The sequence below is a fragment of the Caretta caretta genome, chromosome 11 (genome assembly GCF_965140235.1).
Source record: "Caretta caretta isolate rCarCar2 chromosome 11, rCarCar1.hap1, whole genome shotgun sequence".
NCBI classification, from domain to species: Eukaryota; Metazoa; Chordata; order Testudines; family Cheloniidae; genus Caretta; species Caretta caretta.
In genome coordinates, this window is record NC_134216.1 from 46,191,651 (window position 1) to 46,205,260 (window position 13,610).

At 43.4% G+C, this 13,610-nt stretch overlaps 1 protein-coding gene across 2 annotated transcripts in view; it reads right to left on the reverse strand.

Moving 5' to 3' along the window:
- Positions 1-13,610, reverse strand: part of ZNF385B (zinc finger protein 385B) — a 311,286-nt gene that overhangs the window by 253,748 nt on the left and 43,928 nt on the right. The window contains exon 2 of one of the 2 annotated variants that reach the window (XM_048868907.2): positions 5,465-5,767. The exons of the other annotated variant lie outside the window; for it this stretch is intronic. Coding sequence (XP_048724864.2) covers positions 5,465-5,765 — 301 coding nt within the window. The 5' untranslated portion in view covers positions 5,766-5,767. The remainder of the gene's footprint in view (positions 1-5,464; positions 5,768-13,610) is intronic. 2 annotated transcript variants of the gene reach the window in all.

Sequence of the window (13,610 nt, forward strand, 5' to 3'; positions counted from 1 at the left end):
TCAGTCCTATAAAGCACAAAATTAGAGTAAGCTGGTGGATAGTTAGCACTAAAACTCCTAGTTAGTCAAAGGGATGTTTTCCCCCACTCCTTCTGGGGGATTTTATGTTCTGCTTCAATACTTCACCAATTGCTAAAAATGAACCTTAACTAACCAATAACGGAGAAGTAAAAAAATCCCAAGAGGTAACCTGTAGGTGCAAATTTTGCACCAGCCCATATCTGGAACTGGGGCAATGTGCACTATATACAGAAGGATTCATAGCTCCCTGACAGTGGACCTCCACCAGGTATTTGTATACTTTCTGGGCACTGGATCTACAGGCTGCAGCAGGGAGCAGGAAAAAGGCAATGTTTTTCAACTACCACATATTTTCTAATATAGTCACCAGTAGATTTACACTACTCCTTTTCCATCTTTGAATCAGGAATTATGAACATTATTCACAACTATTAGTCCCTCAGCTAACACCTGTTATGTAAATAATAATACCTCAATCATCTGTCACCACAAAACACGTTTTGCTAATAAATTAAAGTACACCAAAACAATACAGTCAAGTCCCTTAGTTTCAAAATGGTTGATTGCTTTGATATGACAGAAAACAGCAATGTATATATTTAATATATATCATATACACATGAATGAATGAATGGCTAGCAAATATGTTGATTTAGGCAATATTTCATTTTCCAGAAAAAAATAAATTTTGAGGATACTTAAGGAACAGAAATGAAGTGCTGCCCTCTACTCAACAAAATCTGGTTGGACAGAAGACTATACAATAGTTATGAGTAAGAAATAAACACAGCCTCTAGACCTCATTTAATACTAATCTAAATTACATTAATGGAATTATTAATTTTGGCTTTTAGTGAAAGATGTGAACTAATCATTTACGTAAAGGCCGGACTGCCCCCTTCTGCTATCCTAATCCAGTTGCTCTCTCTTGCACAGACAGAAATGGGGACAGAGTGCCAGCCATGTAGCATCATGCCCCCTACTCAAACCCAATGGAGCTCCTTTTTTTGAGCTATTGTACATGGGGTTTGGGCTTTACAAAGCAAAGGAAGGAGAGTTAGAAATAGCATTGACTAGGCTCTGTATCCTAACCCCACGTACATTCCTCCCTCTCTCTCAGAGCAAGCTTTGAAAATAAAATTGCAAGGGTTAAAACTAACTAAATGGAAACAGGCAAAATTGACATTGAGAAAATGTGCTATACTGGGGTACCACAGCACCTAATAGCAAACCCCCCCCCAAAACACTAGATGTGTGCAGTGAAACTGTGCTAACTCATGCTCCTGTTCTTGTAATCCTTGCTCTCCATTCTCCTGTCCTTCTCCCTTCCGTCTTTCTATTTAGGGATATTCCAGTCCTGCAAACTCTTATGCACATGAGTACCTTTGCCCTCAAAAGTAGACTTTATTAGCATTTAAGCTCTTTGGGACTGGGACTACCTCTTCGATGCCTAGCATGCTTTTTGATGCTGGTGCCTAGCATGCTTTTCAATGCTCACTAAAATAAACTGACAGACATTTTTCTTCAAAGAGAAAACTCGAAAGGAGTTTAAGGCCTAGTTCAATAAGATTACTGAGATTCAGATTCTGATCTCCAACAAGGCAGCGCAAATAGTCCTAAGTGGGACAGAGACAAAGCTCCGGCGCAGCTGAGGATTTGGGGCTGTATACCCAGATTCCATTTTAGGGTCAGATTCTGCTCACAATTAAAACATGGAGAGTAACTCCACTGCAGTCAATAGTGTTACAACAACATAAATCTGGGTGAGTAACAGAGCATAGTCTATCCCTTATTCAGGCTTTCTGTATTGACCAGCAAAATTCTGCTCACCTATTCACCAGAGACAAATAATTTCTTTAAACCAAGACTAAATACCTATCCCCTCCCAGATTGCCCTCCAGCATCATCGTGGCAAAGGTGGATGAGTAGATATTGTGGCTGGACTAGTACATTTTTAGAGCAATCTTCCAAGGTTTCCTTACAGCAGTTTTAATTTTTCACTGATCACCTCAGAGAGTGTCATCTTAACTATGGGAAGGATTCATTAAGATAATACTTTTCATTTTATAGAGTTCTTACATTTTATTACTATGTGTTAAATCCTGCAACTGTCACAAATCTAGATAATGTTATAGGGTTAGATCCTGCTACTTGATCTGCCTATATGCTTCCCTGGGCCTTCATGGGGCCCCACTAACGTGAAAGGGATCGCTGCATAGGTGCAGAATGCACCTGAGCAAACAGCTACAGGATCTAACCCTACAGTGTGACAGTGTTCTGCAAGGAGAGAAACCTGTGAGCAAACAGATGTGCATGCCAGCATAACAGCTTACATACTCATGCTGCTGACAGAGTATACTGTGGCAAACAGACAACCAATTTCTGTTCCCCAGCAAACTCACAGAGAGGCCACTCCACAGGCCTTCAGTAACGCAAGGACTGCAAAAGGGCATCACTAAATCTAATCTGCAAGTTAATTCACATTTGCTACCTAAAGCAGCCCAGAACCCAAAGAAAATTATTCCATTTCTCAGAAACAGGTTGGGCATAGAGCACAAAAGGCACTTCCAGAATCTGTGACATACATAGGTACAGAGACGGGCAACAAAAAAATATTAGGAGTATGGAACAACTCCCATATGAGGGGAGATTAAAAAGACCGGGATTGTTCAGCTTAGAAAAGACAACTAAAGGGGGATATGATGGAGGTCTATAAAATCATGAATGGTATGGCTAAAGTGAATAGGAAAGTGTTATTTATCACTTCTCATAACACAAAAACCAGGGATCACCCAATTTATTTACTAAGCAGCAGGTTTAAAACAAACAAAAGTAAGTAATTCTTCACACAACTGTAGGCCTGGCTTGAGATGAGCAATTGTATAGGCCAAGTGGATAAGTTCTCAGAGGCTACAAAGTGGATGAGGTCTCAGGCTACCTCAAAAACTACACCCAGTCAGCCTGTGAAACTTGTTGCCAGGGGATGTTGTGAAGGCCAAAACTATAACTGGGTTAAACAAATAACTAGATATGTTCATGGAAGATAGGTCAACCGTTGGCTATTCGCCAAGATGGTCAGAGATGCAACTCTGTGCTTCGGGTGTCCCTAAACCTTCAACTGCCAGAAGCTGGGACTGCATGACAGGGGACTGCCCTGTTCTGTTCATTCCCTCTGAAGCATCAGGCACTGGTCACTGTCAGAAGACAGGATACTGGTCTGGATGGACCACTGAGCTGACCCAGTATGGCCGTTCTTATGTTCTTAATTAATTTTAAAAGGTATTTTGCCTTTTTCCAGGCATTTTTTCCAGTTTTAATACAAGCAAGGCAGAAACCACAAGCAGACTCCCCCAAGCCCAATATCCCAAGAGGCTGATAAGCGTTTTGGGGAGCAACAGCACTGCTGGGTAAACTACCTGTCCAAAAGGGAATGAAGTGCAGTAGGAAGAGGCCATTCATAAAACCAGCAATAGTACGTATAACATATCACTGCTGTCCTGCAAAGGGATTCATAAAAAAAAAGTTTTGTTTTGTTTAAAAATCCACTACATATAGCAACAGAACTTAGCAGAATTGTAGATCAAGTGCCTGTTGCAAGCTTGCAGCACCATCTTGTGGGAACTTTGCATTGCTACACTATTGTTTCACTATTGTTTTTCAGAAACACTGAATTGCATTCTAGTAAATGTACTGGCTCTTAGGCCAAAGGTATATTTTGTAACATTCTATGAAAGGCATTATGTTTAGGGATTTTTTTTCCTTTTACTAATAATGAAGTTAATGTAATTCAACTGTACAAATAAAATGCCTAACTCTTATAGCAGCAGGCACTATACAAATTATTTCTGGAGGATACAAGTTGATTAACAAAAGAAATATTAATTTCAAGTAATGTGCAGTTTAATGAAGCAATTGATCCTGATTTTTACAGGCAGATGTGGGTAAAGGTATGCATCCAAGGCACACACCCAAAGGAGATGCAAGCAGCTAAGATGGAGAAGGCCTAAGGACAAAAGAGTGTAGGAGACAGGGGACCAAGAATTACAGTTTTAGGTTACTTAAATTTCTGACAAAGCAGCAGATGTACACAGCTCAAAGAAATCAAAACATACAGCGCAAACAAATACTATAGGGGCTGCATTTTCCAGCAACACAGAGAGATAATTTTACTTCATTAAATGATGGCGTCTCACTCATTCAGAATACTTTTGAAAAATTTCACAATGAAACCACCAGGGTATTTACACATCAATTTGAATTTCATCATTTTCAAACACAGGCCTGGTTGCCAGCAATATATCCAAGTGACACACATTCCATCCTCAGATTCAAAATAAACCAAAACGTAAGAACACCAAACCAAGGAAACAGAAAAAGTCAAGCATCCAGAAAAAAGAACTCAAAAGGAAGAGAAACAAAGACCATTTAAAATAGCAATGGCTTATCTCTTCAATCCAGTACTCCGAAGTTTTCAGTTTAACTTTCAACATAGCTCTGGTGTTTCTATAATAAAATGAATAAATCCTTCCTATGAAGATTTGGAATCTGTCACTTGATCAATACTTTTATATACTAAATATTAAAAGCAGCTATCTGTGGCTTCTCTAGACAGCAATTCTTCTGAACAACGGTATCTTTTTGCATCTCTCTCGGCACAAGAAAGAATTATGGTTACCCCTCCTTCAAAGGTGACCTGCAAAGGATTTTTTAAAATATTGGACTTGAAGCCTTTTTGCTTCTTAGGAGGTAGAAAGGCAGCCTGATTTTTTCCTTTTAATAAAACAAAGAGCGAAGAGGAAGTATGCTTTAAACAAAAAAAAACCTGATGCACCCAAACTATAATCTGGTAAAAATTACACCAGATATTTTCACAATCACACTTGCAACTTCTTTCCAGAATTTAGAATTCTTAGAACAAAAAAAAAAAAAAATTTAAAATTTAAAGGACACAGGAGCGGTTGACTATGAACGTCTGTTTAAAACCCTACATATCAGAGAATAGCATGCTACATCTTTAGATACAGACATTTTTGAATATTCCATACCTTAAATACATACAGTCCAATCCTGGCGTCCTTAAACAACACAGCATTGCCTTAATAAAAGCTGGACCAATGTGAAGGAATCAACATGTTCAATGCTGCAACTAGAATTATATCAATACGTTTCTATTAGTGCTTTGTGAAATGAAAGACTGAGTAAATTCCTTTCACAAAAATGAAGACGTAGGTCCACTTTTTTTTTTCAAAAGGAAATAAATGTAACAGTGGCTAAGACAGTATAAAGGGTAATAATAAAGAATAATAATAATTAGCAGTAGTGTTCTGTATTACCAATCATTAATATTGTACATGGAGTATTAAAAAAGCTTCGCTATCTCTGCAAGTTTTGGGTTTTTTCTGACCAGAAATCAGCATCTCTCGTATATATATTAATCAAGTACCTGTGCTTGTGCTCGCAAACAAAGTGCCTGTAGTAGCGTTTGTAGGTAGTTTCCCATTATTCAACTGCTTCACTCTTCTCAGGTGAGATTTCCCATTGTAATGAACCTGAGCCTGTGTTGCAGAGTTCAGCTGTATATTGCACACTTCACAGAAGGAAAATAGTATCTTCTTTTTTTCTTTACTGAATTGATAGTCTGGTCTATCATTCCTCAGTCCTTTCTCTTCAAAGCCCCGTAGAAAAGTTGATGGATTCATAATTCCATCTTCAAAGATTTGGGCAGGACTTATTGGGTGCTTCATACCTATAAAATGAACACACTGTTGATGCCAGAAACCAAACCACAACACTTACTCCTAAATAAGGATCTTACTTTTTAAACTTATTAAGTATGTATGGAGCATTGAGGACCAGGCTCATAAAAAAAACCACTGTGCAGGATGGTGCATTGTGTGTATTTGTGTCATTTCGATGAGCTCAGCAATAATAAGCTGGTAATATGCAACTCTCAATGAACAATAGTACTCATCTTGTTCAACCAATTCTCTTAAAAAAACAGTTGAGTTTTTCCTCCCCACAGAGGTTAAGATTACATAAGTTTTTTCCCCCTCTTCACTACAAATAGGTTCTGAAGCTTTTTGCTCACTGATACATAGAATAGTGCACAAATTCCTAAAGAAGTATTAGACCAAGAGAATGTAGAACAAAAAATGATAATGAAATTTTGGGGACAACAGAATATTTAAATAGATAAGGTTAATGAATACTCTGCATTTATAGCACCCAATGATCTCAAAGCTTTGCAACAACATCAATTGTGTCTTACAACAGACCTGTGAGGTAGATATTTTATTATTAAACAATTATATTGCAGTATCAGCTAAAGGCTAACTAGGTGGGGGGAGGCACTATACAAATGTACAATGACCAATCCTGTCCCCAAAAGCTTACAATTCTCATTATTTCCATAGGGCTTAAAAATGCACTTGCCCCTAGTGAGTAGGAACGTTGCCCTGGCAAATGAGGAAACTTACACCAGACAGTTTTATGAAAGTGTAATTTCAGCAAAACACACAAAAAATGGGGTGGTGGGAGAGTTTCTAGTTCTTGTGGTTGTGAAGATAACCTCCCAAATGCAGCTCAAGCATAAAACAGACCCACTTATTTCCTCCCTGAGCCTGTAAACATCCAAGTTCTGTGCCTCTGCTACTCACAGCTTTTCCAAAGTAAAATCAACAACGTTGGTTAGTTCCATTGCTATTATTCACCACTTTGTGGTCAGCAGTTAAACTACCAAGAATCATGTCAGTTTCATACTGTTGTTTGGGAAACATATGGATATGTCTATCATTTGCCTGCACAGGGATAAAAAAAACCCAGGCTGGCCCAAGTCAGCTGATTCAGGCTTGTGGAGCTCCCTCCAGCTCTGGGGCTGAAAAGGTGGAATGTCGCAAAGCTCGGGCTCCAGCATAATCCCGAACCTCTATACAGCAATTTTTCAGCCCCATAGCCCAAGCCCCATGGGGCTGCAGCATCCACGGGGAAAAATTAGTGGCAGCCAAGCTCCCCCTGCCCCACCCGCTCCCCTGAGCACACTGCGTCCCCGCTCCTCCCTCTCCCAGTGCTTCCTGCCTACCACCTAACAGCTGTTTGGTGGCGCTCAGGACATTCCAGGAGGGAGGGGGTTGTGGCATGCTCAGGGGAGGAGGCGGTAAAGAGACGGGGACTTGGGGGGAAAGGGGTGGAATTGGGATGGGGCCAGGTCAAGCACTCACAGGGCAGAGGGGAAGTCAGTGCCTATGCATCCATCTACACACAAATCACACTAACCTAGGACTTGGTCCCAGGACTCCAAAGGGGGGAGGGTCTCTCAGCCTGAGTCAAGCCAGGATCCAGAGTTCAAGCCCTTTTGCTTTGTAGTGTAGGTGCAGCACAGCTAGATTTGTGCTCTGGGAGTCCTCCAAAAGTAGCCCATAGTCCCACAGGCCAACTTTCTGTGTCCTCTGGACAGTCAAGTTTAGTAGACAATCAAGTTCTCTCACACTACACCATGAACAAAGGGCTATAGCTGTCACGTTTTGGGTGGGTCTTAGAAAATCTGGTATATGGGTGCTTGGACTCAGGTCTACATAATGCAGTGTAGATGCTGGAGCCAGAGACTGGGACCAAGGGTTCAACAATTCCTAACCTGAGATTACAAATGAGTGTAAAAAGAAAAGGAGTACTTGTGGCACCTTAGAGACTAACACTCAACCTCTAGGTTAAACCCAGGGTCTGCTTACTCAAGTTCTATTAACATGGGGCTTACATTGCAGTCTAGAAATACCCTATGAGAGCAGCAGAGTTAGGCATTGGATTCATTCATGAAAGACAAAAAAAATGACTAGAGGATGAATTTACATCAACCAAAAGGATCTGGATGCTAAGAGAAGAGAAAGTTTCTTCTCCAGTCCAGAGCTGGAGTATTATACTGATCATTACAGAGACTGATATAAGATGGAGAATCCAGCCTGTCCCAAGAACATCATACCATTCCTTCCAAGTACAACTGTGCTACCCTGAACCTCGTGAATGAGTGCTTCTCCTCTCCCCACCCAGTCTTCCATACTTAGCTAGGATTAGGTTTGGTTCCTCAGTTACTATGCCTGGTAAATATTTCAAGCCACCATTTTAGGAGGAAGGAAAGTGAGGCAAAAAGAGGTTTACTTTCTCTAAGTTAAGGAGTACTTGTGGCACCTTAGAGACTAACCAATTTATTTGAGCATAAGCTTTCGTGAGCTACAGCTCACTTCATCGGATGCATACTGTGGAAAGTGTAGAAGATCTTTTTATATACACACAAAGCATGAAAAAATACCTCCTCCCACCCCACTCTCCTGCTGGTAATAGGTTATCTAAAGTGATCACTCTCCTTACAATGTGTATGATAATCAAGGTGGGCCATTTCCAGCACAAATCCAGGGTTTAACAAGAACGTCGGGGGGGGGAGGGGTAGGAAAAAACAAGGGGAAATAGGTTACCTTGCATAATGACTTAGCCACTCCCAGTATCTATTCAAGCCTAAGTTAATTGTATCCAATTTGCAAATGAATTCCATTTCAACAGTTTCTCGCTAGAGTCTGGATTTGAAGTTTTTTTGTTGTAATATCGCAACTTTCATGTCTGTAATCGCGTGACCAGAGAGATTGAAGTGTTCTCCGACTGGTTTATGAATGTTATAATTCTTGACATCTGATTTGTGTCCATTTATTCTTTTACGTAGAGACTGTGCAGTTTGACCAATGTACATGGCAGAGGGGCATTGCTGGCACATGATGGCATATATCACATTGGTGGATGTGCAGGTGAACGAGCCTCTGATAGTGTGGCTGCTGTTATTAGGCCCTGTGATAGTGTCCCCTGAATAGATATGTGGGCACAGTTGGCAACGGGCTTTGTTGCAAGGATAGGTTCCTGGGTTAGTGGTTCTGTTGTGTGGTATGTGGTTGCTGGTGAGTATTTGCTTCAGGTTGGGGGGCTGTCTGTAGGCAGGGACTGGCCTGTCTCCCAAGATTTGTGAGAGTGTTGGGTCATCCTTCAGGATAGGTTGTAGATCCTTAATAATGCGTTGGAGGGGTTTTAGTTGGGGGCTGAAGGTGACGGCTAGTGGCGTTCTGTTATTTTCTTTGTTAGGCCTGTCCTGTAGTAGAGCAGGAGAGTGGGTTTGTGGGGGGGAGGGGAGGGAGGGGGGTGTAAGAAAACCTGGATTTGTGCTGGAAATGGCCCAACTTGATCATACACATTGTAAGGAGAGTGATCACTTTAGATAACCTATTACCAGCAGGAGAGTGGGGTGGGAGGAGGTATTTTTTCATGTTTTGTGTGTATATAAAAAGATCTTCTACACTTTCCACAGTATGCATCCGATGAAGTGAGCTGTAGCTCACGAAAGCTTATGCTCAAATAAATTGGTTAGTCTCTAAGGTGCCACAAGTACTCCTTTTCTTTTTGCAGATAAAGTATAAAGTAGAGCTGGTCAGATAATTTTCAAAACAGTTTTCTGCTGGAAGACATTGCTTACTTGAAACCAAAATGCTTCCCAGAGGTGTTAACGGCCACCCTACCTGAATGGTCCCTTAGAATATGCGACAGGTTTCAGAGTAACAGCCGTGTTAGTCTGTATTCGCAAAAAGAAAAGGAGTACTTGTACCGATGAAGTGAGCTGTAGCTCACGAAAGCTCATGCTCAGATAAATTGGTTAGTCTCTAAGGTGCCACAAGTACTCCTTAGAATATGTGCTAACTACTTTCCCAGACCTAAAGAGCAGCTGTGTGTGGCTGGAAAGCTTGTGACTCTCAGGAAAAGAAGTTGGTCCAGTAAAAGATATTACCTCTCCCACTTTGTCTCTCTAATATCCTGGGATCAGCATGACAACAACTACACTGCATACATCAGGGAACTAGCTTAGTCTTGATTACATTTTCAAGACACACTAATTAGGCATAGCAAGGACTTAAACCTTAGGCTCCCATGTGCCAGGCCAGTGTTCTAACCAGAGAGCTACAGAGGGAGACAGTCTGTCTTGCTCTCTCCATCAGAGCAAAAACATTTGAAACCTCATTTATTTATTTGCAAGACAATTGTTATTTCCCAGCCAGCCCTAATAAAGAGTATTGTCTTGTTTGGCATTAGTACAGATCAAATAACTACATACAAGAACAATTTTCCACATGCTACCAGGCTGAAGTCTAGAAATTGTTAAGACAATTTCTTCAAATTTGTGTGCTTAAGTTGGGTTTCTAAATAAAAGTGCCGAGCACCCAAACCCAGCAGAGCCATTAAGAACTACAGGTGCTAAACATCTCCCAAAGGTGCCTAAAAATGGCTTTAGGAGCCTTTCCACACTGGCAGAGTTACAGCGCCGGCAGGTACAGCACCACTCAGAGCGCTGAAAGGAAACCACTGTTGTGTGTTCACACTGTCAGCAGCCTGCACAATAGTGTGTTCACACTTGCAGCAGTATTCAGAGCTGTGAACTCTGGGCAGCTATCCCACAGAGCATCTCTTCCTCTTCTGCCGCCAAGAGTTGTGGGAAGGCGGGGGTGGGAGGGGTCGCAGGGCATCCTGGGTCCTGTCCCAATGCCCCGTGATACATTGCTTCGCATCCCAGCAATCCCTGTGCTTCTGTCCACATTTGGCGCAATCTTTCAACAGTTGTGTACTGTGCGCTCTGCCTCTTTGGTCTGCAGGAATGGATCCCGCACTGTTGACCAATATGCTGCTCACTCTATCACGTCAAGAGTGGCAGTGGAGTTATTCCTTAAACTACAAACGCAAGAGGAGTGAGACGTTGATCTCGCCATGCATAGTAGCTACGGCATTGAGATTGCTTGTGGCTAACCTGTTGTCAGCTAATCACGGAGGTGCTGACCAGTACCAGGTTTACAATGGCGCCAGATGTGCCCTGGCACTGGGCTCATGCTCAACAGGGGTCCATCAGAGGGCCGGGCGCTGCACTTCACTTACACTGCCAGCTGAGGGGCCACTGCAGGCTGATTCTTCTCCTCTCCAGCCTCTCTCCGGCGCGCCTCTCAACTGTCTAGCCAGCCCAGGTATGCCCCATCCCGTCCCCTCGCTCCTCCACCAGCTGGGCTGGGGAGCTCTCAGGGGTCACATCCCACAGGGGTCTGCCTGCCCCGCTTCCCAGCGCGGCTCCGGGCGGTCTCGCTCTGCCTGCAACCTCCCGGGGCTGAGCCGCCTGGGACCAGTGCAGGGGCCGGGTCATTCTTGGCCCGCATGGGGCGGGAGGGCTCGTCTGGGCCCCAAGCAAGGTGGTTCTGAGGGAGCCCGGCCTGGGCAGGCCCCTCCCACTCTGAAGACCGGAGCAAGTGAAGGACCCGACGCCGAAGTGCTGCTGAAGACCCGAAGCGCCACCGGGTGAGTACCGAGGGTGGCACTTTTTTTTTTTTCCTTCAATCTCTGCTCCCCGTTTTTTCCACCGAGCTACGCCACTGCTTGAGGGAGCAATCTGATGCTGAAAGCCATGAATATTTATTGCTATGCTCAGGAGTGCAGTGCTTGTAATGCTAGGAAGTGATTGTGATTGGTGCAGGCGATGCACTATGAAGTTGTAAGAAAACTGTTGCTTTGCAGGACTCTGTTTGCTTTCAGTTAATGGAATGAAGATTGCTTTCAAACCAACAATTATTTTATTAAAAAACAACCACCGGAGGAGAGAGAGAAACAAAAAACCACATCAGCACTGAGGGGGATGGAAGAGAGGGTCCCAGGAGGAGGTGGGATCCAGGGATGGTTAAAGATTTGTGTATGTCTGGGTATTATATCCAACCTTCTCCTCTGGAGTACAGTGCAGCAGGTACTGTACTTCAGCAGGGCTAAACTGCAGAGGGACGGGTGTTGAGTGCAGTGGGTACTGGGAGTCTGCAGGGCTGGACTGTGACGGGGAAGGAGTGGAATGCAGTGGGTACAGACTGGAGCCAGAAAGTTGACAAGAGTGTGTTGGCAGTGTCTGGGGGGCGCATGGGAAAGAGTTTTGTGACAGCAGCTGCAGGGGAGGGCAGGAGCGGAGCTGCTCGGTTTGCAGTGCCCGTAGCGCCTGGAGCGTGTCCACTTGGCACTCCATAACCTTTAAGAGCCACTCCATGGTTTCATTCTGGTGTGCCGCATTCTCCTTTCGGTCCCTCTCCTCGCTCTCCCGCCACTCCTTCAGTTCTTGTTTTTTGGCCGCGGAGTGCATCATGACATCACACAGAAAGTCCTCTTTAGTTCTTCGTGGCCGCTTTCTAATTCTGTGCGGCCTTCCCCAAGGAATTTAAGGGGTGAGGCTCACGGTTGGTCAGCTGAGGGCAGGGCAGTAGAGTTCAAACCAACGACCAGAGAGGCGAGAACAGGCATTGTGGGACACCTCCTGGAGGCCAATTGCAGCGCTGTAATCAAGCAGGGTGTCTACACTGGCACCGTGGTGCTGTACCCCCGGCACAGAAAGCCTCTCGTCGGGGAGGTTTTTTTACAGCGCTGCAATTGTGCAGTTTCTGCGCACTCAGTGGCTTGGCAGTGTGTGCACCTGGGGAGTTACATCGCAGAAAGCTGCTTTACTGCACAGAAACTTGCCACTGTAGACAAGGCCTAACAGTCACCTTGGTTTGAAAATTTTGGCTTTAGTGCAAAACCTGTTGTCAGCTTTTACAGAGGTATCATAACAGCCATCAACGTTGCCCAAGTTATCAATCCACATACTGCTCCTTTATAACATACCCTCAACATGCACTGGCTCTTGCAGGGATAACACACCAGCTAATCATGCTAATCCTGCAAAGATTGCCATATATTCAAGTAATTATGGGCCAGACTGTTCTGACCTAGAGAAACCTCCCACTCCTGTGCAGAAAGCAGTGACAATCCCGCCCTTTTGCTTCTTGTGCTCTTCTTGTGCTCTACGACAGATAGTTGAGCAGTGCTAGATACTATAAATCAGGCATGGGATGAAGGGCAAGTTCAGATGATACAGGAGAATGGAGCTGTGATCACAGCAAGCAAGGATGTGAAAGGAGAATGCAGGGTATATCTACTAAAGGGGATAACAGTGGCTGTTGCAGCATGCACTAACTTCACAACCCCCATAAAGACATTCTGTTTTGGGCAGAATGTCTGAGCCACAGGGTCCCCTCGTCACCTGCCCTACCACAAGCTGTGACTTAGCAGACATGCTATGGGTCTATATTATAGAGTTGTGTACACACACACACACTCACTATCTGCTCCTCCTCTAAAAAGGTCAAAAAGTTTAGCTGTTGACTTAAGTAGGACCTGTGGGATGCTTAGTACTTTTGAAATTCAGGCCACTTACATAGATGCCTAAATATAGACACAGCAGCTTAACTTTAGGCTCCCATCATTGAAAATCCTGGCCCAAAAACTTTTATGAATTCCAACATTTTCTTCAACAAACACTATTTATAGGAAACACTATTTCACTAGGAGGGTGGTGAAGCAGTGGAATGTGTTACCTAGGGAGGTGGTGGAATCTCCATCCTTAGATGTTTTAAGGCCCCGCTTGACAAAGCCCTGGCTGGGATGATTTAAGTTGGTATTGGTCCTGCTTTGAGCAGGGGATTGTACTACATGACTTCCTGAGGTCTCTTCCAACC